Below are 26,465 nucleotides of genomic sequence, written 5' to 3'. Positions count from 1 at the left end.
GTTTTACCCAGCAATCTATGCTGCAGAGCTCCATTTGTGAATATGTTCAATACTTTTATTCCTCGATTTCTCTTCTTTGAAGGCTTATTTGACTATGCTCTGTACATTTTCTCATCCTAAAAAAACTGTGAAGATGTCAATATGGCACACTCCCCTAATTACAGTATAACAAACCTGACCGTATATCAGGTAGAATACAGTAAATGCGCAACACTGTCACATTGCCAGTCTTAATGGAGGTAGCATCTGATTTTAGGGAGCAGACATCTGATCTAAAGTGAACACTTACAAGCCGAACCTGGTCTGTGGGCAGCACATATTCATCCACTGGGTTGAGTCAGCACTGTGTAGGTCAGAGACATAACTCTCCCTCCCCCTGGTGCTCCCAGTCATCAGCAGGGCCAGTCCACGGCCAGAGCCTATAGGGTGGAGCAGAGCAGAGGGATATACAGGCAGCCCAGAGTGAGATATGACACCCTGAGAGCAGCTCTCATGTTGCTCAGAGCAGGGACCTGTTTGGCAGGCAGGTGGGTGCACTGCGGACTACAGAACTGCTGAAACCACGTAAATTCTGAACGGACGCCACCCTCTGTGTTATTAGACCTTTATTGCATCTTCTGTCCACAGAGCCAAGAGAGTGGGGACTGATGCCTCCCAGAATTACACTTGATAGATAATCTATGGGAGACCCTTCAGGGTTTTTTTGGAATTCAAGTGGCATCTGATATCAGCTGCAGGTTAGGTTACACAACAGAGACAGGGAAGGTTCTCAAAGTAATGATGCACATTTCTTATTATTGTTTTTCTTGTAGCTTTGTAGAATATGTTTCCAGCTGATAACAGAATCATTATTAGCTTAATGTTTTGAAGGCAAATGCTATTTTACTCACAGCTTGTAGTTATTAAAGGGAATATCATACATGTATGCATATGATTTTCACTGAAACTCTAGATCTACATAGACATACAGGATGCTCAAAACAGAGCTCAGTGTACTGAATAATATCCAGGCAAATATTATGCCCACAACAATTTCACAAATGGAGAAAAAACACTGCCATGTCAGAAGTAAGCTCATGTCTTGGTGTAAAGCAGACCAAGCCCAGAACTACTCCCCTCCCTCTTTGTCAAAGTTTAGTGCTAAATAATAAGGATAGCTTTTCCAAATGATTTACAGTGTTTTGAAGAGACTCAAAGGAGACCTCCAGCTTCCTGTCTCTTCACTGTCTGATCCCTGTGCTCTACCCTCCCTCTCATATCTCAGGACACTATTTTCGTCTTTAAATTTTTTTTCCACCACCACATGACATCCCCTGTGACAGCAGGAGAACGGAAGGTAAAAAGTGCTGTAAGTTTTCCAGCCTCACTCTGTCAAACCCTACAATTCATAGATCCACTATTATACGTAGTGTGCATGATGACACAGTAGGTCTACATGCTCTCTGTCACAGTGGCAAAGTTTTGTGGATGTTTTCTGGAGAGCAGGGTTGTTTCAAGGGTATGGTCTCTTGCCCCCAGGTGGCCGCTAAGTGAACCAGGATCAAATGGGACACACCCCAATCTCGCTCCACCAGGCATGTGTGTCCGGCCTGGACACTGTTTGCACATGGCAGAGCGGCTTCTCCACAGCTGTACAGGAAGTAAACCATGGCATCCTGGACACTGCGCCCCAGCATGTGGCAGCCCACATCTGGCCAACAACAACACCCACACTGGGTTATTAAGACATCATCTGCACTGAGAGCTGCAGCCACAGTCCCTGCCCAATTCCATGTGATTGAAAACCTTTTTGTAATCAAAGATTTTTTTTTTCTTCCTAAGGGAAATTAGGAAATTATTGTGTGACTGACCACCATGCATTATTGTATTTCAGTTTTCTTAACATTCAATAAATTACCATTGGCAGACTCTCTCACAGGCTGCATTTGCATACAGTTCTTGTATCTGTAACATCTGTAATGAGGTAATAAGACACAGCATCACTCCCTTTTCTCACTGTGTGGGAATGGTCCTTCTCCATATTGTTGTTATAGTGAGAACTAGAGGGGGTAGCAGCACATTGTTCAATATCAGCCCCAGATGAAAAGATATATATTTCTTTATAGTGTTTCAAATAGGCCTTAATAGATGTGCTATTGAGCATGAAACACACAGTACTCTAAGGCCATTGGGGCTTCTGAGCCACAATCCACTTTTTATTGAAACTCAGTTCAAAGATCTTTGATGTTTATAGATGCAAGAGAGATAGAGAGACAAAGCATAACAAAAATTATTAGGGCCTACAGATGAACAAAAATCTGAAAGACAGTATATTCTATGACAACTATAGTATCAATTGGTCCTCAAAACCTTTATGGTGGGGAAGAAAAGCAACACTGAGTCTATAGGTGCCAATAGTTTTTCACTCGTCAATGTAATAACTGCTCCTTTATTAAACATTCATAGAAAAGGTGTTGAAGTACTGTACATCCTTCATGATACGAACACACACTCGAAGCCTCACAGCATTGTCGAACCTGAGGAGGCAGAGCAGAGGGTGGAGAAGACAGAGAGGAGAAGAGACAGACTGCACTTCTGCCCAGGCAGAGGGGAGATGATGTGCACTACTGGCTCCCTCAGAGGAGCATGGCTGCCGGGTTGTTCTGCACTCTTCTCCTGGTAATAGCCTACACTAGATAGGCAGCCATGACTAACAGCATGCTGTGAGACTGATGTGGTCCTGTAGATGCACCAGTATGCTTTGTATGTCTGTTAGTCCTTTTTGTTTTGAATTATTAATGAAAAATAGCAGATGTCCTATGTCTGCCAGGGGTGGATCAGAGTTCCACAGATTCCAGCATAGCTGGAATTGCAGTCCTTTCATGTGCAGCGATTCAGGGGGTCCAGATCAGCCTCACCCTGGACTGTTGTGGACGTAGCAGGGGGAGCATGGAGCTGTGCCCAGGTCTCCCAGCTGCATGGAGCAGCGGCACAGACAGGCCTTCTCTCAGCCAGGCACATTGCTCCTTTTATGCCTCACACACTGGAGCATTGATCTAGAGTGCCTGTCTCCGCTGCTCTGCCCCAACTCAGGTCTACATGGACCTCGATGGTGCCATACTTGATAGAGACATCTCTCAAATATCAACATTCATCACCTCATTCATCACACCAGAGTCCATGTGTCTCACTACAAAATGTTAAACCAAAGTATTGAAAAAGTCTGTTTTGAAATTGCATGTTAACTCAAGTGAGGAAGTTCCCTGCTTTTCTGCATTCCCAGGCCCTGTGTGGAGTTTAGATTGAGCCTTGGTTTACTCTCTCCACTAGTATGTCCTCAGCAATGAGACAATCCTAATGGTTTGGTTGTGTTATTTGTGATGGTGAGATGCATTCAGTGGCATATTATGACAGTCCAACAATAAGAGTGAGCGGGGAGCCACTTTCAGCCCCCTCTGTCTGGATCTTTGGGCAGCTATCACTCTATCAGCCCAGTGCTGCCTGCTTGATATTCACTCCACTTCCCCTGTGCCTGATGCACTGCCCAGTTTGCAATTTGAGAGAGATAAAGGGACATCTATGTGAGGCTAAGGTTATTTGCAGATTCTTGCAAGTAATTTGGAGATCCCCCTTTTTACTGCTCTCTGCTGCACCTAGTCAGTGAACATAAATGCCAGCATAGTTTTATTCCACTTATGTATAGAAGGACATCCTTGGGGCTACTCTGTAGAGAATAATGAATTCCCCCCAAGTTTGACCACAGGGAGTTTAGACCATCTGTGCCCTCCCATTAAATGACCTCCAAACTGTTTGAAAACTTCCTCTGAGGCAAATGCTGCTGGTTTCCTCTGCGCTTGTCTGAATTTGTCTTTGTCATGATTTATCTAAATATGAGTAGTCACTGCAGTCATTGCAGTGATCATTATGTGCAATACATCACAATATAAATGATTATGTTCCCCATTATTATCGCGTGTTATAATAATTATTACATGATTATAGCTTCCCATGTGGACTGCAGAGGGAATTTAGCTATGTATCTATCTGGCACATTATGGTATTCCATTCCATGCATTACAATGAGCCCATCCTACCGACCTCCTACCATCCTACCTACCTCCACCAGCCTCCCTTGCAGCTGGTGTAATACACTTGCAGTCTGTCACATCCACGTATTTGTATCAACAACTCAAATGACTCATAGGATTTCATCTACTAAGTAACACATGGTTTCGATCTGCTGATCTGCTAATGTTTTTAGTGGCATAGATTTTTATGAGCAACATTTCATGATAGAGCAACACTTGAAAACTTCAACACTCATTCAAAGTTGAGCGACAGATCATGTTAGACTGTCATCTACTGGGGATCTGCAGAATTGGAATTTACACAACTGACACATTTTAAATGCACAGTGCTGTAATTCCCTTCTATGGATGGCAAAAACTTTCCAAATTTTTTAGCCAGTGTTGATTGCTGTGTTGATTATTCATCATCAATATCAAAATGTTTTTTTACAAACACTCAGGCAGTATGAAACTACAGGCATGATAGTAGTTGTATACTATAATATAAGTCAGTTATATAATATATATTTTATATATATATAATTATATATAATATATAATTTATTGGCAACTTTATTCCTCCCTTGTTTTACTTTCTCTTCTCATTTCTCATCTCCTTCTTGACCTCCTTCCCTGAGTGAAGCTTTGATAACAACATTCATTGGCGAAATAGTCTTAGTCTGAAGATTTGCAGATAGCAGAACTATGGCAAAAGATAACATGTCGATTCTTGTTTCATGTTCCCTCTGGTATCGATGGATAGACTCAGTCAATTTCTCAACTAGCTCTTCCTGGTTCAGTGAAGGGAATTAAAGGCCGTGTGCCTCGCCTCCCCTTTCACTTTGCACTGCCGCCAGCCAGGGTGCCTCATCTGGAGAGGAGAAGCCCTTCACCCTTGCTTTACCACTGCATAAGGTAACTACTGAGCCTTGCATGCAAAGGGTAATTATTAGTTTTTGTTATATGTGATGCATTTGTGTGTAATTTGCAATATGTAATCCATAGTGTTTCAAAATAGGCAGTTTTCTTTTGTATAGTTGTTTCTCTAGTTGCCCCTCTTTTTGATTATGTGTGAACTAGGTTATGGGTGAACCCATGTTACCACTTATGTGAATGTGTATATGTATGTGTATATATGTGATATATTTGTGGAACATGTATTTTTGCGTGGAATCACTTTACAAGCGCTGCTACTACTCCTCAATGGAATCATTGTGGAAGCAAGCTAGATGATGGATTGACTGCATGAAGTCTGCTATGTCTGTCTCTGTGTTGTTGAAGCACTTTTGTGTTTTTGAGTGTTTTGAGACATTACTTTTACATTTATCATTTGTTCTTGTGAGGTAAAACATCCTAAAACTGATATAAACTGTAAAACCTTGAGCAGACAACTTCCTTCACGAACACACTGAGTCACATGTCAGTGATTTAGCAAGTCAGCTCTGTCTACTTTCTTCTTGTCTCTTTTAATTTCAGCCCCAGCATAATTCGATAAAAACCCAGCTCACCCGCTAACTCATCACAGGTCATGTGGCTTTATCTGCCACACTGACAGACACACAACCCTTTCAGAGCCCTAAAGTGAATCAAGTCTGGATTCTATGTAACATATGGTCATCCCATCTCCAGAGCTCCAATAGGACCTGTGAGACTGCTGTGGCAGTTGATGGTATTGTCTCAGAGGCTGTAAACAGTGAATAACTGAGGTTCCCATTTTGACAATGATTATCAGTAAAATACTGAGCATTTGTTAGTCTGGTAAAAGTTTGTATAATGAGTGATGATTATCAGCTTATGATAATTGTTGTTCAGGTGAGATTTGCTACTTCGCTTTTTGACGAGAGAGCTCACATACCGTGTGCTTCTTGCTAAAAGGAACTGAAACTGAATAGAGGAAGTTATTGTCAGTTTATTCCCCTGATCAGTCATGTGATTCTGGCAAATTATTGGGTAACTCTAATTTCTCTAAATTTCAGAACAATATCAGCCTCTGTGTTGCATCAGGAAAATGAGAATCTGAAAATACTGCAGCTCATAGTCTATATCAATGATCCTATTTACATTATTATCAGAACAATATATAATACACCTACATTCCTCTACCTTCAATAGAAGAATGAAATACATTTACGCAAATGCCTGGCTGTGTATTGGCAGAGAGAAAACATTTATCTTAATATGTACTTGCATGTATCAAAAGAAGATATTGATTTTCATGTGTGCTCTCTACAGGTGGCTGTAGTCAAGATGTCCCCATGGGGTGCACTGGCTCTGTTGGCTCTCATCCCCTTCACTCTGGCCGCCAATGCTGGAGTCAAGGTCGAACTCACAGAGAAAGGCCTTGAATATGGTAAGTTTGAGACAAATCCATGTATTGTGGTTGCTGCCAGGGGTACAAACTCTTCCAATTACCTGTTTGCTCTCCTGATTGTTCTCCCAGGCAGACAGATTGGCATGGCATCACTGGCGCAGAAACTCAAGACCATCAAGGTTCCAGATCTCTCTGGGACACAGAAAGTGCCCCCCATTGGCAAGGTCAAGTACAGTTTTACAGGGTAAGGCAGTCAATCCAATGTCTTTTTTAAATGTTTGCATTTTTCTCTTGGTTTCGCTTACAACTATCAAGTTCAGCAATTGGCCATAAAACACAATTTTCAACCAACATTGACAACAAAATTGACAACAACCTTACTGTATTGTATGTTGCAGAATGCAGATAGTGAATCTGGGATTGCCCGAGTGTGTGCTGGGACTAGTCCCTGGTACTGGTGTCAGCCTTTCTATTTCAAACGCCTTCATCAGTCTGCATGGCAACTGGAAAGTCAAATACCTCAGGTTCATGTAAGTGCATAAGTAATAGCAGTTTTGACAAGCAACATAACCAATTGAAGGTAAAATGTGTACAGTATGTGTCCAATGTGCAACTATCACACCAATCTAAAAAATATTGAATACAAATTGATTGAAGTTTTCATGGGGGGGGGGGGGGGTAAAGGTTCCACAACCACAGCCATTGCTGAGTCTTTTCTATCTGGTTTAGTCATTTTTGAACCCCCTCAAAAAAGTGAGTATCAGTGTTACTGCAAGAGACTACGAATGACACTCCATCTTTCCTCTACTGTAACAGAAAGGACAGTGGTTCCTTTGACCTGGGAGTGAAGCAGCTCACCATCACCACAAGTATTGCCATCAAGAGCGATGAGACAGGCCGGCCAGCGGTCAGCAGTGTCAACTGTGTGGCCAACCTGGGCACTGCCAGCATCAAATTCCATGGTGGGGCCAGGTAACAGTAACTGCATGAATTAACACTATGGCACACCAAGCAAGCAGTGAGTGAGAAAGCAATTGGCAATGGAATCAAGAAGCATCAAATCAAAATATGATTGAATTTCCAATGCTTTGGTTACTGTTTTCCAGCTGGCTGTACAACCTCTTCAGTTCCTACATTGACAAGGCCCTGCGCGGCGCCTTGCAGAAACAGGTGAGGAGCTTTGTCCTCAACACAGGAGCAAAAGCACAAACTACCTTAATGAAATACAACATGTTACACCTGTTCTATTCCTTGATAATAACAATCCATTTCCTTGTTCCAGATCTGCCCTCTGGTGGCTGATTCCATATCTGATATCAACCCACATCTGAAAACTCTCAATGGTAAAACATAATTATTGCATAAACAGAGCATGTGATGATGAATTATTAAGAAAAAGATTGGTATTACAAATTCTGTATGTAATGCACTTTATAGGTTCTGGTAAGACAACCAGATGTTCATGTTGAATGGAACCTAAATATTTGATATTGTATGCCACTTTGTAGTTCTAGCTACAGTGGACAAGTTTGCTGAAATTGAGTATTCCATGGTTGCATCACCCACCATTTCAAAATCCTCCATTGATTTCAGTTTGAAGGTAAGAACTCAAATTATCTATAAACCAATCCTCATTTGTTATTTGTAAAGCAAGTTGGGGGTCAGTCAGGGGACGGAGACTGGGGGTCAAATCAAGACCACAGTAATTCAATAATGCAAACAAAATAATTAGATAATGTGAATATTTGTCTGATAGTATCTCTCTCTCACTCTCTCTCTCTCTCTCTTTCTCTCTCTCTCTCTCTCTCTCTCTCTCTCTCTCAAGGGTGAGTTCTACAACATTGGAAAGCATCAGGAGCCTCCATTCTCCCCCACACCCTTCTCCATGCCTCCTCAGGTCAATAGCATGCTCTACATAGGGGTCTCCACCTTCACCGCCAACTCTGCAGGCTTTGTGTACAACAATGCTGGAGCTCTCAGCCTGTATATCACTGATGATATGGTGAGTTTCATTCTCATCTGCAAATCGGTTTTGTTCAAAATAAAGTCCAGACAGTGTTCAAAAGTTAGTTAATTCAATAGTAGTTATAGTCCAATCCTTTTTTTTCCTGACAGATCCCTCCAAGCTCTCCCATCAGACTGAACACGAGAACATTCGGAGCCTTCATTCCACAGGTGATGACCACCCTAGCTATCCCCACTGCACCCCATGAATCATGAGTTACTTTGTGTTTGTCTATGCAAGGAAAGTGTGAGCTTTCTCCTCAGGACTGAAGAGTGAATATTCCTATGTTTTTCAGATTGCACAGCATTTCCCAGGAATGATGATGAAACTGCTGGTGAAGACAGTGAAGGAGCCCACCATCACATTTGAACCCAACAACGTGACCCTGCAGGCCACTGGCACTGTGACTGCCTACGCCATCCAGCCCAACACCACACTCTCCCCCCTCTTTGTCCTTAACATGGTCAGTCAGTTGTGATGTGGAGAGCTGTCGCTCAGACAATAAGAGCTTTGATTAACTCTTCAAGCTTTTGTTGTCCCTATAGGAGGCCAGTGTCAGCGCTCGAGTGTACGTGACTGGGGTGAAACTGGCTGGAGCTGTGACCCTGAACAAGTAAGTACTAGAGTCATCCACACAGGTACAAAAGGGAAAAAATGTTCATATTAATGTATTTTATTAATATTAATAGATTAATACTGTCTACTTTCCACAGGATTGATATGACATTGGGAACTAGCTTCGTGGGGCCATTTCAGGTACGAGCAAATCTCTAGAATGTCTCACTTGCTCTGCAAAACCCGTTTTCTTTATCATTCTGAATATAATGTTTGTGTACTCTGTCTAAACATAACCAAATGAAACAGGTTAGATCTCTGGACAACATCTTCATGATGGTCCTGAAAGTGGCTGTGATACCCACTGTTAATGGTAAGTGCTTCCTCTCATTGTTTTTTCATACTCAGTTATGTTATTCACTGTCATGTAGTGTGCTGATCGGCGGTTGAAAAAACATGCATTTTTCCTCTTCAGCTCGCCTCCTGAAGGGTTTTCCACTTCCAACTATCGGAAAGATGAACCTTGTGAACACTCAGCTGACGGTCCTGAAGGTACAGCATGATAATATGTGCATGTCTTATATAGAGCTCATAATGGCTTCTTCACTATCCTAACTAGTGCCTTTATGATTAGGCAGGGAAATACAGGCAGTTGGAAAATTAAGCTATCGAATGGCAAAATATGTCAGGGATATCTCTGAATGAGGAGCCTTAAAATGAGTGTCACAGATGAATTCATTTATCCATCATCTCATCCTTATCATTCTGAACAACCTGTACATTTCTCACTATTGACTACTGTTGTTTTTCCTTCTCCAGGACTACATGCTGATTGGAACAGACATTCAGTTTGCAGGATAAATTCCATGTAATGTCATTCAACTTCAAGTCATTATTAATGAACAACCATATCATCAAATCAACACTCAAACCAAACCAGTGAGACAAGTAATCAAAGTTCACAAATCAAATTTCATTCACTCAAACAAAACAACACACTCCTGAAGTGCTTAAATATCTTTAAATATTTTCAGTATACCACTTCCTTCCAGTGGTGTAATGTATAATGAATACACTTGTATAAATAACATCATTCAATAAAGTTTTCCATTGAATTTCTGGCTTGAGGTTTTTTCATTGTTCATCACACACACACACACACTCACTGGATAAGCAACAGAGGGTGCTGTAGCTACCAACACACTACCAACTACACCCAACAGCTCATACTCGGCCATAGAAACAATTGCAATTTCAGAGCGTTTCAATCACAGTATACACATATAATTTAACATGATATTTTTTCAATGGAAAATGTCCCCCTTCCAAAATACAACAGCAAACAGAGCCCAAGAAACAGCTTTTTCACAATCTTGAAAAACACATTAGGCACACATATTGCTACATTTCAATCAAGAAAATCAGCAACCTCTGCAGTATGATCATTCATCAATATGAAAAAGCTAAAGGGTGTAGTTAGACCACTTCCTCTGGCTTCAACCATCCTAACACAATGACGTCAGCAACATGGCCGATCCAGTGATACACAGTATGTGTCTACGAGTAGAACAAGAGCCGGTGTGAGTCAGACTGAAGCCATCTGTCCATCATCACAGTGGTCAGGCAGACATCTTGCCGCGTCACTCAGAGAGATTCGGTTTAGGGCGTGGCCTCTCAGGCTCTGGGAGTTGGCTGATGTTATCTGCATAGGAGACAGGCTAGTCAGTCACAAGACACACACAATAACATAGGATAATTTGCTTTAACTACCTCAAGAGTTGAAATTCGCTCTCAAATTTGTTCTCATGTTTTGGCATTATGACATGTGACAAGAAATGCCTTCATATGAAACAACAATGCCTAAACAAGAGAATACCTTGACCAGGATGTAGTCTCCAGGGTTAATGGGGGCAGTGGCAGTGTCTGCGGGTTGAATGGCCACTTCCTGCCGAGGGAAAATCACCTTCACATTGCCATCATTCCTCCCACACAGGTCCTGCACAGACCTCTTACTCTCCTGGGGGAAAAGAAAACAAGAACCACTAAGAGCTGTGCACTATGCAAATAGAAAATGAGCCTCTGAGAAATGGTACTCACTCCCTCCACCAGGATGACCTGTGTGCTGCCAATGAGGGCGGCATTGACCTTGGCGGCCTCATCTCTGAACACACTGATGAGCTCCTCTAATCGTCGCTGCTTCACCTCCGGTGGGACGTCATCCTGGAGACGGTGGTACGCGTGGGTTTTCTGGGAGAGAGGAGACAGCAAGCTTGGCACTTAAGATAAAAAATGTTGTCTCTGATTTTGCATTTGAATTTCATTGGGCCTGAGAATGAAAAGGGTTGAGAGCCCCAGCTCTACAGCAATAACATGAGTTTAAAATGATGGATAATTAAGCAACACTGTTCTAGAAAAAGCTTTTTCTTTCCAATCTTTCAATTGACTTGACCGCAAAGTGTCTCTGACCTTCCTCATGCTGTAGGCAAAGAGGAATCCCACGTTGTAGCCCACCTCCCTGACCAGAGACAAGGTCTGCTGGTGGTCCTCCTCCGTCTCCCCACAGAACCCTGAGATGAAGTCACTGCTGAGGCTCACACCTGACATAAAGACAGAGAGAGAGGATCTGACAATCACTAAACACAGGGCTACTGGCAGTAAGACGTAGCCGGTCCTTTCAAAGGTACTGTACATTACACAACTTGATTTTAGCACTTTGCATATAGTTCCCATGTAAACAGTGTGCATCCGTCTGAAATCTAAAATAACAGCAAGCAATCACTGGAATCAAATGTATTGCCAGCTAGGAGTCTACCTGGGATTATCCTTCGAATGTTATCTACGAGCTCCAGGTAAGCCTCTCTTGTGTAGCTGCAATTTCAGAGAAAGATCGATTTATTAAAACAATCAACACATTTCCAAATCTGCTTCCAAAACATCCATACTAATTACCCAACTGAAAGGCAATCAGAGCAGTCTCTTACCCACGGCGCATGGCCTGTAGAACACTGCTGCTACCGCTCTGTGCAGGGAGGTGGATCTGCTTACAGATGTTCTCCCTCTCCTCAATCAGGTGTAATACCTGTAGAGAGAAACCAGGGTCAGAATACCCACATCAACAAACTAAATTGTCAATATACAGTATAACCAATATCAAGTTGAAACCCTTTGTGGACTATGTGCAGCATACCTCGTCAGGGAAGTCTTTGGGATGAGGGGAGGTGAACCTGATTCTCATGTCAGGGTCGATGAGGGACACCCTGTCCAGCAGGTCAGCAAAGCGCAGGCCCCCGGGCCGGGCTCGGTACACAGTCCTGAAACCCCGGCTCAGCTGGGCTGCCTCAGTACTACAGAACTGCTCCTCTGATGTATCCCTGTAGCTGTTCACATTCTGACCGAGCAGTGTCACCTCCTTCACACCCTGACAACAACACAAACACAGTCATGGAAAGAAGAGAAGTAGCCTACATCCAGTGGAAACAGCTGCACTTATACCTAAGAGACTTTTAAACTCACCTGCTCAGAGAGGATACGGACTTCCTCGAGGATAGAGGACACAGGTCGACTCCTCTCTCGTCCTCGTGTGAATGGGACAATGCAGTAACTGCACATGTTATCACACCCTCGCATGACGGACCTACAGCAGGGACACAATAATAAATAGTCCTGAGATCAGAGGTTATTTCCTACCAACTCATTTTGACTGATGGGAGAATATACTTGAGTATACAGCTAAAACTAGCTCAGCTGTAGCGGATCTGATAGCCAGAGACACTCACACAAAAGCACTGGATCCCTGAGGTGTGCGGTGGACGGGCATGACATCAGCGTATGTCTCCTCTAATGACAGCAATACGTTGCTAGTCTGCTGACCGCCATGGGCCAATGATAGGAGGCGCGGGAGGTCCCGGTAGGCATCTGGGCCGGCCAGGACATCCACCAGCTTCTCCCGCTCCAGCAGCTCGGTCTTCAGCCTCTCTGCCATGCAACCTGTACACACAAACACAGAGATCAGAGACATGGTACCATAAGCATTACGTCCCTCCTGTAGCATGAATTCACATTTAATGTATCACAGGTGAATGTCACAACTAACCAAGTTACCTAAAACTCCAATTTTCATTGGTGTGCGGGTCTTCAGGCGTCTCTTTTTCAAGGCTGTAAGTTGCTGTAGTCTGTTCCATATGGTTTGTTCTGCTTTTTCTCTGTGAAGGGCAGGGCAGGGAAGTCCTTGCATGAGTTATGTTGAAAGCTCAAGAGTGAAATTACCCCCTTCTGTCCTAAAACATCTGCACTTTACCTTATAGAACATGTTACGAGGAGGACAACATCCGCCTGGAAAATATTAGAAAACGAACATTAAAGGTAGTGTAAATGAATACATTCAGTAATGGTTACTTAAATCACCAAAAAGTTATGCGTTGCTGTCTGTACCTCAGTAAAATTACTTGTGCGTTGATATCCCTTCTTCTGCAATATGGACCAGGCAATTTCTGTGTCATTTACATTCATCTGACAGCCATATGTTTCAAAGCACACTGCAAAACATTGACATTTGTTAGTCATTTATGAAGACCAAATATCATCTGCATCAGGGTGATGTGTGAGAGAGAGGTGCACACAAACCTTTCCTTGCATTTCCGATGTCCGAGTCCGCAGGAAGATATGGATGCTCGTCAGTGCATTCCTGAGCCAAATCACTAATAATAGTTTTTTTGTTCACAGAGGTTCCTTTAACAAAGTCATGAAAACTTGGACCAGTGGACATTTGAGTCTTGAATTTATCTACCCTACTGCTTTCCTCTTTGGATGTGGTGCTGGCTGATTTTGAGCAATAATACCTGTGCTGTAAACTCCATCTCGGTAACCATTGATGTCGAATAAGTAAAAAAGGTCTTAAACTCCTGCTGTTTGCCATGTCTGTCTGATATGTCTAGAAAGTTAATTACTGATACTGATAGCAATTGCTGAATATAAAAAAACAGTCAGAGTTAGCCATCATCATAAAAAAGCTAGCTGAGTTAGCTAGCTTACTTAGTTCAATCCAATTTCAACCAGCTGGTGCTACAGCTTGTAATCATGGCTATGTAGGTTGCTAGTTTTTTTTAAAACAGTTAGTTTTGAAACAACAACCTGTCATTCAGCACATTTGAAAGGCAGCTACCTCTTTCGATGTCCGTCTTTCAAAATTGTCCCTCAACAATGTAACAATATTATGGTCCGTCTTGAACAACTTCCTTCACAAACGTTCCAGAGCTGTACACTGATTGTACTGGAGGCCATCGTCGAGTATAACCAGGCTACCTGAAACAATAGTTTCCCGTTTCACAGACAGGGCTTAGATTAAGCCAGGAGTAGGCCTTAATGGACCGGTTTCACAGACAAGGCTTTAACCTAGTCCTAGACTAAAAAGCATCCTCAGTGGCAATTTGCCATTGAAAGTGTGAATTAGTCCAGGACCAGGCTTAAGCCTAGTCTGTGAAACCTGCCCAATGTGTGTACTAGTTAAACTAGGAGATTTAAGTGGCTTTCATGAACGTGGCTTAAATTTGGTTTAGTTAGTTGGAGACAATGGAGTCCTGGAGTAAGGTAAGTAAGCCTAAATGAGAACACCTGGGTTAAGCCTCATTAGGTTAACTATGGGCCCATGCTGTTGGTCTAATGGTGCTCATAAAAACCCAAAATGGAATTGAAAACACCATACACACGTGAATCTTGAGACAAAACAATGGCAGAGGCAAAAATAATTTGTTCAAAGTATAAAAAAATGCTACTAAAACAAATTGTGTCAAACCATCCAGTTATTGAAAGTAAAGACCATAATACTGCTACTGAGCAAAAGAAAAAGCAGTGGCAGTGAATTCAATGCAAATGAAAATGTAACCACAATAACAGTACAACAATTTCAGGTAAGATATCTTCATTATTATCAGTATTTCACATTTCTCATATTCATATTTTTGTGACATCACTTATTGAATATCTGCCTTTATGGACTCTGTGGAAGAACCTTGAACTGGCTTTAAAAAGAGAGAATGCAAAGATCAGAAGAGATCGATTTAATACTGGTGGTGGACCACCAAAAAAAGACAAGACAGATGAATTGAGTGACTTGCTGTCTGGAATAATAGAGCACCAGCAACCTCTGGATGGTATACCAGATGATGACCATTTGGACACAAATGGTATATATACTTTGAAATAATTGATTATTTCCTTTGGTAAATATATTCCACTGTCTGTGTCAATCTTTATTCTTCTTTCATTCTAAGCACCATATGAGTTTATTTGTGCTTCTAATAGTGTTCTTTTTCCAGAGGAAACCTCTGAACAGGTTGGAAGAGCCAGTGCACAGTGAGTGTGTACCCTCCACATTTGCTATAGCATCCTTGAGAGAAGATGCTGCCACCACCTTTCAGCAGAGAACACAAAAGATGACCATGCATGAAAAGATAGCCAGAGAATTTCATAAAGAAGAGCGTAAAATGAAATATCTGAAGGAAGAACATGAAATGAAAATGAGAATTCTACAGGTTGAATTGGATATGAAGTTGGAACTATGATCCAAAAAAGATAGTCATGAGACAATTGTGATTACCAGCCATGGTGAACAATATGATATGTAAAAAAAAATGTTTTGTCATTTGGATATTCAGGACTGAGTATTTTAATCACCAACTACATTTTAAACCAGAGAGAGAGAGATACAAAGAGAGAGGGAGGGAGGGTGAGAGAGAGAAAGAAAGAGAGAGCCACAAAGATATATATATATATATATGATCCCTTTAAACTGAGCTATATATATATATATATATATATATATATATATATATATATATGAAGCTCAGTATGTGCTGACCTCCACCACAGCTCTGGGAGAGACAATAACATCATAGGTGATGTCACTGGGCCCTTTGAGTGGTTTGGCTTAAAAATAATTATTCATATATTTTTGAGGACAGTGATATGAATCAACACAAAGCTGTTCCAGTCTCTCCTCTGTCCAGAGGCTGCTTCACAGGTAGTCTGAGATGATGATGAGAGTGGTGTGCACTAGGAACTGACACAGTAAATAACTGCAGGAGAACATCATTCAAATCAAACCACCAAGGATTAATCCAGATAACTTCTTTTGAGATACCTATTTAAGACTGTAAGTGATTTTTAGATGATATTCTATGTCAAGATGAATCCTGTTTAACCTAATTATATCTGAATACCGGTAGTGTACCCCAGTCAAAATCTAATGGGTATGGTCTATCTTAGCTGTCACGTTTGTAAAGCATGTGAAGTATAGAATGTGTGTAGTTAGCAAGTTCAGGTTTAAGACTATTTGATTACATATTGACAGAACACAATATTGCAGGATACAAGACTACTCTCACTGGAATTCAAGATCCACTGCAGGGATATCAGATCAGGCCAAGTGAGGAAAACTGTGGCTTCAGCGTTTTTCTAATGTAATTTCAACTCTGTCATTTCTTCTTGCTGTCCATTTTTCCCAGAACAAGCCATGATGATGGAGAGAGCTGCGCTGCTGGTGTTTTGCTGCCTGGTGATGTCTTTGACAAGCTCCCCACTCTACCCATCTATTAGGTAAGTCATGGAACAATGCATGAGAGAAATTAAAATAAAAAGCTAATTTGATGAAGGACATTTTGATAAACTTAAAATAAAATCTCTTTTTTTTTAATTCCGATTTTCTGAATTGATTGTAGTTAGTTTGAAAATGTACATTTAAAAATGCTTACAGTTGTTTTGTTTTTTTTCCTAATTATAATTTTTTACAACAACAATAATGCAATAAAGAATTAATGCCAGTGCAACTATTTGAAAACAAGATTAATTTAACTTTGGTGGGCTGAATATAAACTGCTATTCTGTATTGCTTTGAGTGACTTTAATAAGATTCATACTTTAATTTACCATACTGAGAGTTATTCTAGGGTTTAAAGGGAAATTTGCCAGCAGACAAAACTATTAAAATCATTGAATAGATAAGCTCTGTGTTCTTTTTCCAATTTCTGGGGAGCAGCCGAAACCCGTCAATAAAATATGTTACTCACCCTCTTGTTAGACAGGCTCATGATGCAAAGCTTGTTGAGGGAATGACACACCTGAACTGCAGTTATCTCCCCTACTCTGCGCTGATCTCCAGGGCATTCATATATAACACACTCTGCTCTCAGTTTTCAAGAATTACATTTTCAGCCTGTGCTGAGCAATGACTGCATCATGCTTCACATGCAACCCACTGTTCATCTCACAATGGGATGAACTTGAGGTGTGGTTAACAGACAAAGGCTGGAGCCCCAAGAGAGGGCAGAGAGATTCACTGTAGCCCACAGACTGTCTGTGAACATTATGTATTAAATCTCTCAGGGGTCACACTGCTTGTCATAGTGTGTCCTCTGCTGTTGTCATGCTAACAAGGGTCAAGATGTCTGTATTAGTCACTAAAATGTGCAACATTTGCACAGCGCATGAATCATATAATTTAAGGTAAGTATCACACAATTACTATGCATATTAGGAAAAGTACATCTACTGAAAGGGGTGCAATCATCTGTACTGAATACATTTCGGGCATATGAAATTAGGTTGTTTTACATATCCTTTAGTCTCTAAAGGAACAATCTTAGTGAACAAATTTACGAAGAGATGATGGTGTAAGCATTTATAAAGATGGTTTACACAACACAAAGACTCAAATCTGAAAACCTTAACAATACCTTCCTCTAAATCTGTTCTCTTCTCTACACAAGGTAATAATGAGACATGTTTTTGTGATGTTTCAAGGTTTGGTCGAAGAGACACATCCATCCTGATGACCTCCTCCATAGAGAATCCAAAGCAACTGCAAGAAGAGGACAATGCTCCCCTCAGGGAACAGGCCGAGTTACGGTCAGTGCAACACTTGCAAACTCATTTTTCAGAAATACTACAGATGGAAGCAAGGCAAGGATCTAGTTCTGATAGAGCACAAATCTCTTTCATGACCGACTCGGTCCCTCATGTGCTCATACCAATCTCATTGATCTCTCTCGTCTGTCATCGCAGGTCAGGCAGACATGCCGATGCCATCTTCACCAACAGCTACAGGAAGGTCCTAGGTCAAATCTCTGCCAGGAAGTTCCTTCAGACAATCATGGGGAAACGGATGGGGTGAGTGGTCCAGCAGAGATCCAGATTTCTATGTGCTCTGTTATCTCTGAGTCATGAAATGCATCTAATTATACACATCCATCAGAACAAAATGTTATGTTTAACACAAATAGGTCTATAGTCATTATTTTCAATCATTCACAGAAAAGACACTGAGACCTACGTGAAACGCCAATCAGACATCTACGAGGGCACATACAAACAAGACCTCACGTCCATTGAGAGGGAACAGAGTTTCAGGCGACAGCAAGAGGATGTGAAAAAACTGAGGTAACCAACCTCCCACTCATTAGCCTACACATACAGTACATCTATTATACATTCCTATGCCTTTACAGATTTCTATCTTGTGAATGTCAGCATGGACAGAGAGAAGACAACAGGTGTTTCCCTGGCCATCTAAGGACCTAAACTCCCCCCTACCATCCTTCAGTCCTCAATGACCTCAAGGCTTATTTCATCATAATACTTTATTTTTCTTTTTAGAAAAATATTCTATTTTCTCATCAAAGTTGAGTCAAGAAAATCAATATGTTGCTCAGTTCAGTTTCTCATACTTAATGTACTGTAACTGTTCACAATAAAGCAAAGAGATTTGATACCATTGCGTTTCAAATTAGCTTCCTTGATCAAACTAAAACAAATATGTTGTAAAATCACAGTAAGTTCAATGGCTTTGTCCAAAGATGAGACCAATTTAAATTTGGATAATGATTGTATTTCACTCATAAGAAAATCAAAAAAGAAAACAACAATTAATCCTCATTTCTTTATTTCCTTTCATTACAAAAACATCTGTTTTCTGGGGTTGGCTATCAGCTATTCTTTTTTCTGGGGGAGCTTTGTTATTGGAGAATGAGCATAACGCTCACCCGCTACATGTAATGCAGTGAGCAAACAAGCACATCTTACAGACATGGTTACTGTTGGTGAGCAAGTCAGTGAAGCGAATGATTTTCAAACATAGTAAAGGCTTTATAAATCCATGGCTCACTTATGATACAGCAAACGCAACAGTAAGATGGGCATTGGGAAACAGGAATGTACAAAAAAACAAATCCATCCAAATTTCATCATGAAACCAAAAAAAATAAAAAGATAAAGTTGATTGTGAAAAAATGGCGCTGAGTAAAACAATATCACAGGAAAATGAAGTGCAAGGATTGTTAGCTTTACAGCCCTCAGTAGAAGTACAGTGTGTCAGTGAGTGTCTGTCCAGTCACACTCTAAGACACAGCATTACATTTACTTTCAAGTGGAACAAAAAATGTCAAACTGCATTTTAAATTGTCAATTGGAGTCATGGAATATCATGCCATTTTTGACAGTCTGATTTTTTTTGTGTGTCCATAAATGATTCCTTGAAAAAACAAAAAACGAAGCATCTTCAATCTTCTCAAATGTCCCGTCATCATTTACTTTCAATTCTGAAAGAGAAAACAATACATAATTTAATAAGCTGTACATTTTCAATGAATCATCTAATACACAATCATAAACCTGTTAGGTACATTACACAGACAGTAGGCTACAAGTCTTGGATACATTTTGTGTATCCTGTGTCAACAGTCATGTGATGATTTTGTTCATGCATTTTTAGGAGCACATATGCAGTAGCCTACACAGAATTTCTCAGCAATAGAACATTAACAGCACAACAATGAGGATGATCATGACAACTGTCTAAGCATAGGAGAATGCAGAGCTAGGCCAATGAAGACATCACACGCTGCAAAATCATGTGCCATGGCATGGTATAGCCTAACCAACATAATGGACAGGTCCATCTTAGGGCTATTATGGTTTTTAGGCCTATTATGGTGTGGCACAGGCAGGGTGGAAAAGGTGAGGTGGTTGTGGGATGAGAGAGGCCAGCCAGCCAGGAGTCTTCAAGCACAGGTGAACATAGGCACACACAGGCACAGGCGCACACACACACACAATGCAGGCCAATAGGGATGCAATCCATAGGGATGCCCTTACTTCAACCTGGAAGACTGGCCATGTGTTACAAGAAAAGAGGCCTTTACCGCAGGCTCCTATACTTTGCCAACCTACTACTTTGCTCTGCAGCAATCCTAAAGAGGAGTAAAGAGAGAAACATAGCAAGGGGTGGAAAGAAGGATTAAGAAGACACTAAAGGAGCATGGCAAGCTAGAGAAAGCAATACAGGCAAGCAGAAAACCAATAACTAGTCACATGTAATAACTGAAATTAGATCAGCTGGTACCAAAGCACAATAAATCAGAATGTTCATTTAGACCTGTGATAAAGAATAGAACATGAGGAAACAGACCAGGATAGAAAGGACAGGAGCAGGGTAAATCTACAGTAAAACTGAGCAATTACAGCTTGACGTCTTCAGCCAGTGACACACTTGGAAATGATTGATCTCTGTGACCTATCAAGAGCCCTACATATTAATGGATTGAGGGAATCGCCCACATGGTTCATCCCCACACGGTTGTAACTGGCAAGCCCCTTGTGGTCCCAGCGGGCATGAGCTCTACAGCAAAGGCTCCACTTCTCTGCCAGCCGAGCATGGCCACGGGCCTCTTGGAACAGACTGAGGGGCCAATGCGGAGGAGGGGGCACTTACACAGACTCTAAGGGGGCCATGAGTGCACACCAAGAGGCCCCCAAATCACCAGAGTAATTCTCATCTGAAAGGGCCAAAAAGTCCCCCTTTGGTCAAGAGCCCTCTACAAAATATCTGTCAGTTTGTTGTCTTGATGCTAAAATGAGGCGTACCTCTTCACTGCTTTCTGGGCCAGCATACGATTTCCAGCCAGGAAGGTGAGACTGCCGATGATGGCCAGGTACTTAAGGGTCTGGAACATGTTGAGGTGAGTCCAGTAGACATACATCAGACCCAGCATGGCTGAAAAATAATAATACCGCATTAGGCAAAGGCAAAGACATACAATTTAACACACATGTTTATAGATTAGAGGACAAAGGTGATTAACTAAGAGAGACTAAGAGATGAGGCTAACTAAGAGGAGAAATGGCTGTGAAGTGACAAAGTCCCAGTTTTCCCTCCTGCATGTCTCCAGTCTCATTACTCACCTGCATGTCCCACATGGAAGAGAACAGAGCTGGGGGTGAGGGTGAAGTTGGAGATGTTGGCCCCGAGTTTGATCCACTGAGCAGAGAGGAGGGGAGAACAAGGTAACGTTATTTGTAAATCATGACAGCACAACAAAAGATCTGAAAATGATTGTCCATGTAACACAATGCAGTGATCCGAGCCTTTCACAATCATGGCAGTGTCATCACTGAAAACTGCAAATGCCATAGAAACAAATCAATTATATAAGCATGGTTTTATTTTGTAAAGCATTGTGCATTGTGTTTATCAAAATACAGAGTTCATTCACTGAGTATCAAGGTTTTATTCTGAAGAGCCTGAGTAAACAGAAAACAGTCCAACACAAAAAGAGGCAGATTTCAACCTTTTCTAAAATGACAATTGATGGTGAAACAGTGACAAGCAAAGCAAGTCTCACCAGAATGAGTAGCAGCAGGAAGGGAGAGAGGATGAGGGCAGTGAAGGTATTGGAAACCACAGTGGAAGGCTTCTTCTCTGGCTCCCGGAACAGGTGCTGCAGAAGACAAGAATGTCATTCAAGTCCAGCTATCACTAGCTGCTACAGAGCGAGAAACATCATTAAAGTTACACTGAAAGTGCCACTGTATAGGTTGATTTGTCTACCTGGATCTGTGGTTTGGGCACGTAAAGGGTCTTGGACTGGATTGTGACTGGGGCCTCCTCATCAAGGAACTTCAGTACAACATCAGCCTGTCAAAAAATAAATGAAACATTTAGGAACATTATATTCCAACAACATAAATGCAGGGGAATAAGTCACCTCAGCTTACACATTCTTTAAAATCTTTGGAGAGAACAATATTGCCATTTAGGCAAGAAGCGTACCACGTTCCACAATATGGGGTTCTCCAAGGTAGCATCTCCCACAATAAGGTGGAGGGCATAGGTTCCAGACATGGAGTCAAACTCAGATTTCCTCTCTGCTGTATCCAGTTCAAACTTGTAGAGATTTTTACTGTCTGGTTCAGCCACAAACACCACCTCTTGGCCAGTTTTCTGATTTTGCAACCTCACAAAGGTCTGAAAAGTGGAGGAAAAAATACATTAAAACATAGTGGGAGGTTGAATATGGAAATGCAGACACATTGGAACAACTACCAACCTGATGAGGGGTGAGCTCAACTCCAGTGTTGACATCCACCAACTGGAAGGCCATGGCAAAGTTCTGGTGGCTGTCAGCAATGAAGGAGCCCTTTGCCTTGTATGGATATTCCACCCTGGAAATTAAAAGCATGGAATTTATTATTCTGTGGTTAAGAATCTCACACGGGTGTTATTACAGGGATTGATACATCAGCTCAGGCTCTCTGACCTGCTCGTTTTTGTGCCAATGCTCTGGTCCTTATCCACCACAGACAGATCCATATTAGTGATGGCTACCTCTGTGGACACCTTTACTTTCATCTACAGACAGATGACAGGGAGAGGCAGGAAAAAGATAAATCAAAGTTAATGGTGACTTCACATGCAAATTCCAACAAAGCAAGGTGATTAGTGTCACATTAATGGTAAAATTATGATCAGAAAGGCAACAGTAAAAGCTAGATAGGTTAATAGCCTTGTCACAAGGTCACCAGCTGGACCAATTGGAATTAAGTAACATAATAGGAGCAAATGAGAGACCACTTTGATTGCACCAGCCATGGACAATGAATTGCTAACACAGGGGCAAAAAGAGGCAGCTTCAACTTCAACTGTTGAACTAGAATACCCAAGGTCAAGAGTTACAAATTGCAGACCATTCGTAAGTGGTGAATGAATGCTGTAACTGTGCCCCCAATAAGATTAATGCAATGCTAACAGAAGACTATACTTCCAGTTAAATGTAAGAGGTTACAATTATATCTGTGACATACTTCTGTTGAACATCAGACCAACTTACCTCAACATGATTGGCAACCAATCGGCTGTCCCCTGTAACTGCCACAGTGAATTGGTAATATCCACTGGCTGGCTGGCTGGCCATAAAGTTCAGCTCAAATACACCACTGTAAAACAGAAAGGAAGAATTACACATCATAGATAGAGACTGCCACACAATATTAACACTTAGGGTTAGTCAATAATACGCAAGACCAAAGGTGGCATTTTCGCCAACTCCAAAATGATTCAAGCTCTGATCTTATTTGACACAATTAGTGGCAGACATAGACATTTGTCTTTAATTTTCTATAACCTAATTGGTCCAAATGGTCAGCTACTAATCATAATCAATTTCACTTACTCTCTCAGGATGAAAGGTGCCTGGCTGAGTATGACACTCTTAGAGGCCACAGCATAAGCAGATTCCACCAGCACACTGGCTGAGGCAAGGGGTTGGGACAGGACGTTAGTAACTTGAAGCTGTGATAAAGACAAGCAGGCAGAGCCATGATCAGTATTAAGAGAAACTAAAATAGTTAAGGAGACCATTGCTTGTGATTGACTGGAGCATACCTGCAAGGTTGGCTGGCTGTGGGAAACGGAGGCAGGCCCCTGGGCACTGACAATGACTGGCACGTGGAACCTGTTGTTGGAAAGGGCGGCAGCAGCACTGGCTACACTACAAGCCTCAGAAAGAGAGTCCCAGGACTTCTTGCTGAAGATAGAGTTCACCAGCTGGATGACCTGGTCCTGAGTAGAAAACATCTTAAATTAGTTACAGAATCATAACAATCTTCCACATCAGCCACAACCAACCACCCAGAGTAACAACAGTTGTCCACTTCAACCAACCACCCATGACGGCAGTTTACCTCTTTCAAAGGAGGCTCCATTTCAACATGGTCTGACAGTGAATACGCTGCTGTCACAAACAGGGCTGTTGCCTCAAGTCCCTCCTCAAACTGGAGGTACACCCCACCCAAATCATCCAAACGTGCAGCCAGATCCTGAGGCAAAGAAAGGTCAGGTGAAGAGCCACCCAGAAAGGCATGTGAAGAGTTACCCAGACAGTTAGCACAGTAATGGACTACATTTTTTAAATGTGAACCAGAAATCTTACAATAGACAGAATATAGGCACATTGAACTTATTCTGATTTATAGGGATATTTTACATCCAAGTTGCCAACCTCATTTCCTGATGTTTAACTGTGGCACAGCACCACCTACTGGAGTTGTGAAACTCACCTCAATCTCCTCCAGTATTCCACCTAGCTCTGCCTGCTGAGAGAGGCGAGCAGCTGTCTGCAGTGCCATGGTGATCCTGTCCAGAAAGGGGGAAGTAAGACAATCACTATCCTATCCTACCAATTAAACTGCCTTGAATGGATAACTAAATCATTTTGAGATTCATCTAATCAATTGACTGCTTTTCTTGCATAAATAATCAAGCAAGTATGTTTCAACATCAAGCAGGTATACTCACGCCAAGACATTTTCATCCTTGGCGATCCGGGCCACCAGGGCACCAACTACTTCTTGTGACGCCAGAGGAAGCCCCAGGGAACTGAGAGCGCTTACAGCCCTATGGATCTGTGTCACAGTGGAGTCCTCGCTAACTGCTGCCAGAAGAATGTCGCGGGTCTCATTAGACACTGGAATCTAAACAAGTGGAGGGTCCAAAAGCATTGTGAATGTTAGGAACATAACTTGAAAAGCAGTTTTTGCCAAATGAGAGGTGACTTTTATGACAGTGGACTCATGCAATAGAAGCTCTGTGAATATCATGCAAGCAAATTCAAATGTAAATGCACAAACTAAGTCTTCTAATGGCAAACAGGAACCAAGCTAAGTGAGTCCAATGACAAAGAGCATCAGAAACCACCACCAAATATGCTTAATTCCATTCAGACTGGTTTAGGGTACTGTTCATGTTATAATGGCATCATTCTAGACATGAAGAAGAACCCAAAATCAGTACCTCACATCCGGAAATGGCCTGACTGGCCTCTGCAGCAAAAAATAGTGAATCAATGCTGTTGGGGTCCAGCTGGGACTTCAGAAACTGACATGCATCCTGCAAAACAAAAACAAGTACACCCTGTCAACAAACTGTCTAAATGTATGAATCACATAATGAAGATTATGTGACTGACTAGGTGAATAATAGACAATATAATATACAAAATATGTTTTGGATACCCAGTCAAGCCCACATTTCACACATGAATAACTAGCTGGTAATTCCTTACACTTTCATCAGCAACTGAGGCTCCAAGCTTACTCAGACCAACAATGGAGTAGTAAGCCGATTCAAGATCTGTGAAGGGCTGGCTCAGGAGGGCTTGAAGTCTCGCCACATCAGACAGAGAAAGATAATGTGATGGGGTCAGAGCTTGGGCTCCGACAGCCAGAGTGAGGAGGACCAAGCTGAACAAACCTGTAGACACACAATGATGCGTTAACGTTTTTAGGTGAACATAACAAAGTAACATAAGGTAGCTCAGACACAATTCATGCTGTATGCATTGCAGAAAGTCCATGTATGTTGCTGTCATTCCAAAACTGGAAGGACAGACCATTCATGCACGCTAGCAAGCATTAGCTAGCTCTAGCTATTTGGAACAGAGAGATTTACACACACATATCATTTAGCAACCAGCATAAACAACATTGTTGTTGTTGTTTTTTTACAAAATGCATAGCTCTGCATGATAATAGTAGCTAAGTGATTCTACATATTTCTAGTAAGATATAATGGAACTCGTTCGCTAGCCAGCAAGCCTAGCTGATGATGGTCATGGCACAGGCTTCACATAAATGCACGCGCCATTTGTTGACTTCTCCCCGAAATCTTGATATTTGGAAATCACCATTCGACCGTCTCAACAACTGGGGTTAGTAACCATTCATTAGTAGTTAAATTAGATCGTATTTCAGGCTAATAAGACATTAAAATACTTACGGGGTTGTGCCATGTCTTGTCTAGTGCAGCGTCACCAAAATCCATCAACTATTTCCGGGATCTAAGGAAAGGATTACTATTACAAAGACATAGGGGTGATTGCCCAATTGTGATACTTAGTAGTCCTTTCTAGATCCCCCAGGTGCCCCTTGATGAATTAAAATTAAAATTAATTACATTGATATTAAATACAATGTATAACAACTAAATATATTTTCCTCAGATGCTTTCAATTATGCCAATGATGTCTGATCAACCTGTTTCACCCCTCCGACGCTATATTTGGTTACAACCGATTCTAGCGAATGAATGAATGGTGCTTAGGCTAGAGAGATCTGTTCTCGGACATGTGTCACATAAATGTATCCTGGTGATTTGATTTTGTGTAGAAGGTGTACAAGTATACTATGGTTTGGTGCAACCTTTATTTATACATACATGTGCATA

The 26,465-nt window shown here is 41.6% G+C and overlaps 4 protein-coding genes across 6 annotated transcripts; 2 read left to right on the top strand and 2 right to left on the bottom strand.

Annotated features, from left to right (window-relative positions):
- Positions 1–4,903: 4,903 nt before the first annotated feature.
- On the top strand, positions 4,904–10,461 carry LOC310803520 (bactericidal permeability-increasing protein-like). 2 transcript variants are annotated; one of them, XM_083668331.1, is made up of 16 exons: positions 4,904–4,961; positions 6,279–6,396; positions 6,487–6,601; positions 6,756–6,887; positions 7,174–7,329; positions 7,464–7,527; positions 7,640–7,700; positions 7,866–7,957; positions 8,183–8,359; positions 8,473–8,532; positions 8,658–8,825; positions 8,908–8,975; positions 9,076–9,118; positions 9,227–9,290; positions 9,393–9,469; positions 9,737–10,461. In XM_083668331.1, the coding sequence occupies exons 2-16, from the start codon at positions 6,294–6,296 to the stop codon at positions 9,776–9,778; spliced, it is 1,422 nt and encodes a 473-aa protein (XP_083524457.1). In that variant the 5' UTR covers positions 4,904–4,961; positions 6,279–6,293; the 3' UTR covers positions 9,779–10,461. The 2 variants fall into 2 exon arrangements, with proteins under 2 accessions (XP_083524457.1, XP_083524456.1); XM_083668330.1 differs by having other exon boundaries at positions 4,919–4,988.
- On the bottom strand, positions 9,922–14,103 carry cdk5rap1 (CDK5 regulatory subunit associated protein 1). Of its 2 annotated transcripts, none has more exons than XM_083668328.1 (13): positions 13,541–14,103; positions 13,349–13,452; positions 13,215–13,249; positions 13,019–13,119; positions 12,694–12,904; positions 12,431–12,551; positions 12,105–12,335; positions 11,899–11,996; positions 11,730–11,785; positions 11,384–11,514; positions 11,015–11,164; positions 10,794–10,934; positions 9,922–10,619 (listed from the first exon to the last, which is right to left on the bottom strand). In XM_083668328.1, the coding sequence occupies exons 1-13, from the start codon at positions 13,830–13,832 to the stop codon at positions 10,503–10,505; spliced, it is 1,788 nt and encodes a 595-aa protein (XP_083524454.1). In that variant the 5' UTR covers positions 13,833–14,103; the 3' UTR covers positions 9,922–10,502. The 2 variants fall into 2 exon arrangements, with proteins under 2 accessions (XP_083524454.1, XP_083524455.1); XM_083668329.1 differs by having other exon boundaries at positions 13,349–13,384; positions 13,541–13,692.
- Positions 14,104–16,430: 2,327 nt separating this feature from the next.
- ghrh (growth hormone releasing hormone) lies at positions 16,431–19,182 on the top strand (the record flags this gene model as incomplete). The annotated part of the gene is made up of 4 exons (XM_083668652.1): positions 16,431–16,510; positions 17,714–17,818; positions 17,975–18,079; positions 18,224–19,182. 4 exons carry the CDS (start codon positions 16,431–16,433, stop codon positions 18,351–18,353), a joined length of 420 nt encoding a protein of 139 aa, XP_083524778.1. The 3' UTR covers positions 18,354–19,182.
- rpn2 (ribophorin II) lies at positions 18,835–26,067 on the bottom strand. The gene is made up of 17 exons (XM_083668651.1): positions 26,019–26,067; positions 25,306–25,493; positions 25,035–25,130; positions 24,540–24,715; positions 24,302–24,377; positions 23,927–24,061; positions 23,628–23,804; positions 23,416–23,534; positions 23,074–23,179; positions 22,504–22,595; positions 22,294–22,408; positions 22,017–22,211; positions 21,795–21,881; positions 21,589–21,684; positions 21,149–21,224; positions 20,831–20,960; positions 18,835–19,506 (listed from the first exon to the last, which is right to left on the bottom strand). The coding sequence occupies exons 1-17, from the start codon at positions 26,029–26,031 to the stop codon at positions 19,491–19,493; spliced, it is 1,893 nt and encodes a 630-aa protein (XP_083524777.1). The 5' UTR covers positions 26,032–26,067; the 3' UTR covers positions 18,835–19,490.
- Between the last annotated feature and the right edge of the window lie 398 nt (positions 26,068–26,465).

This window comes from Argentina silus, assembly GCF_951799395.1.
Source record: "Argentina silus genome assembly, chromosome: 4".
Taxonomy (NCBI): domain Eukaryota; kingdom Metazoa; phylum Chordata; class Actinopteri; order Argentiniformes; family Argentinidae; genus Argentina; species Argentina silus.
Note: the sequence above shows the minus strand (reverse complement) of the source record. Positions and strands in the feature narration are given on the sequence as shown.

Excerpts from the sequence above, each read along its gene's own strand:
- LOC310803520 (XM_083668330.1), top strand. Across the intron at positions 7,958-8,182 it reads CCATTGATTTCAGTTTGAAG|GGTGAGTTCTACAACATTGG; the intron begins GTAAGAACTCAA and ends CTCTCTCTCAAG. Across the intron at positions 9,119-9,226 it reads GCTTCGTGGGGCCATTTCAG|GTTAGATCTCTGGACAACAT; the intron begins GTACGAGCAAAT and ends CAAATGAAACAG.
- cdk5rap1 (XM_083668328.1), bottom strand. The coding sequence starts at position 13,832 with ATGGCAAACAGCAGGAGTTTAAGACCTTTTTTACTTATTCGACATCAA. Across the intron at positions 13,120-13,214 it reads CTCGTAACATGTTCTATAAG|AGAAAAAGCAGAACAAACCA; the intron begins GTAAAGTGCAGA and ends TGCCCTTCACAG. Across the intron at positions 11,515-11,729 it reads CATTCGAAGGATAATCCCAG|GTGTGAGCCTCAGCAGTGAC; the intron begins GTAGACTCCTAG and ends TCTTTATGTCAG.
- rpn2 (XM_083668651.1), bottom strand. Across the intron at positions 24,716-25,034 it reads AGGCCATTTCCGGATGTGAG|ATTCCAGTGTCTAATGAGAC; the intron begins GTACTGATTTTG and ends CCACTTGTTTAG. Across the intron at positions 22,596-23,073 it reads TGGTTGCCAATCATGTTGAG|ATGAAAGTAAAGGTGTCCAC; the intron begins GTAAGTTGGTCT and ends ATCTGTCTGTAG.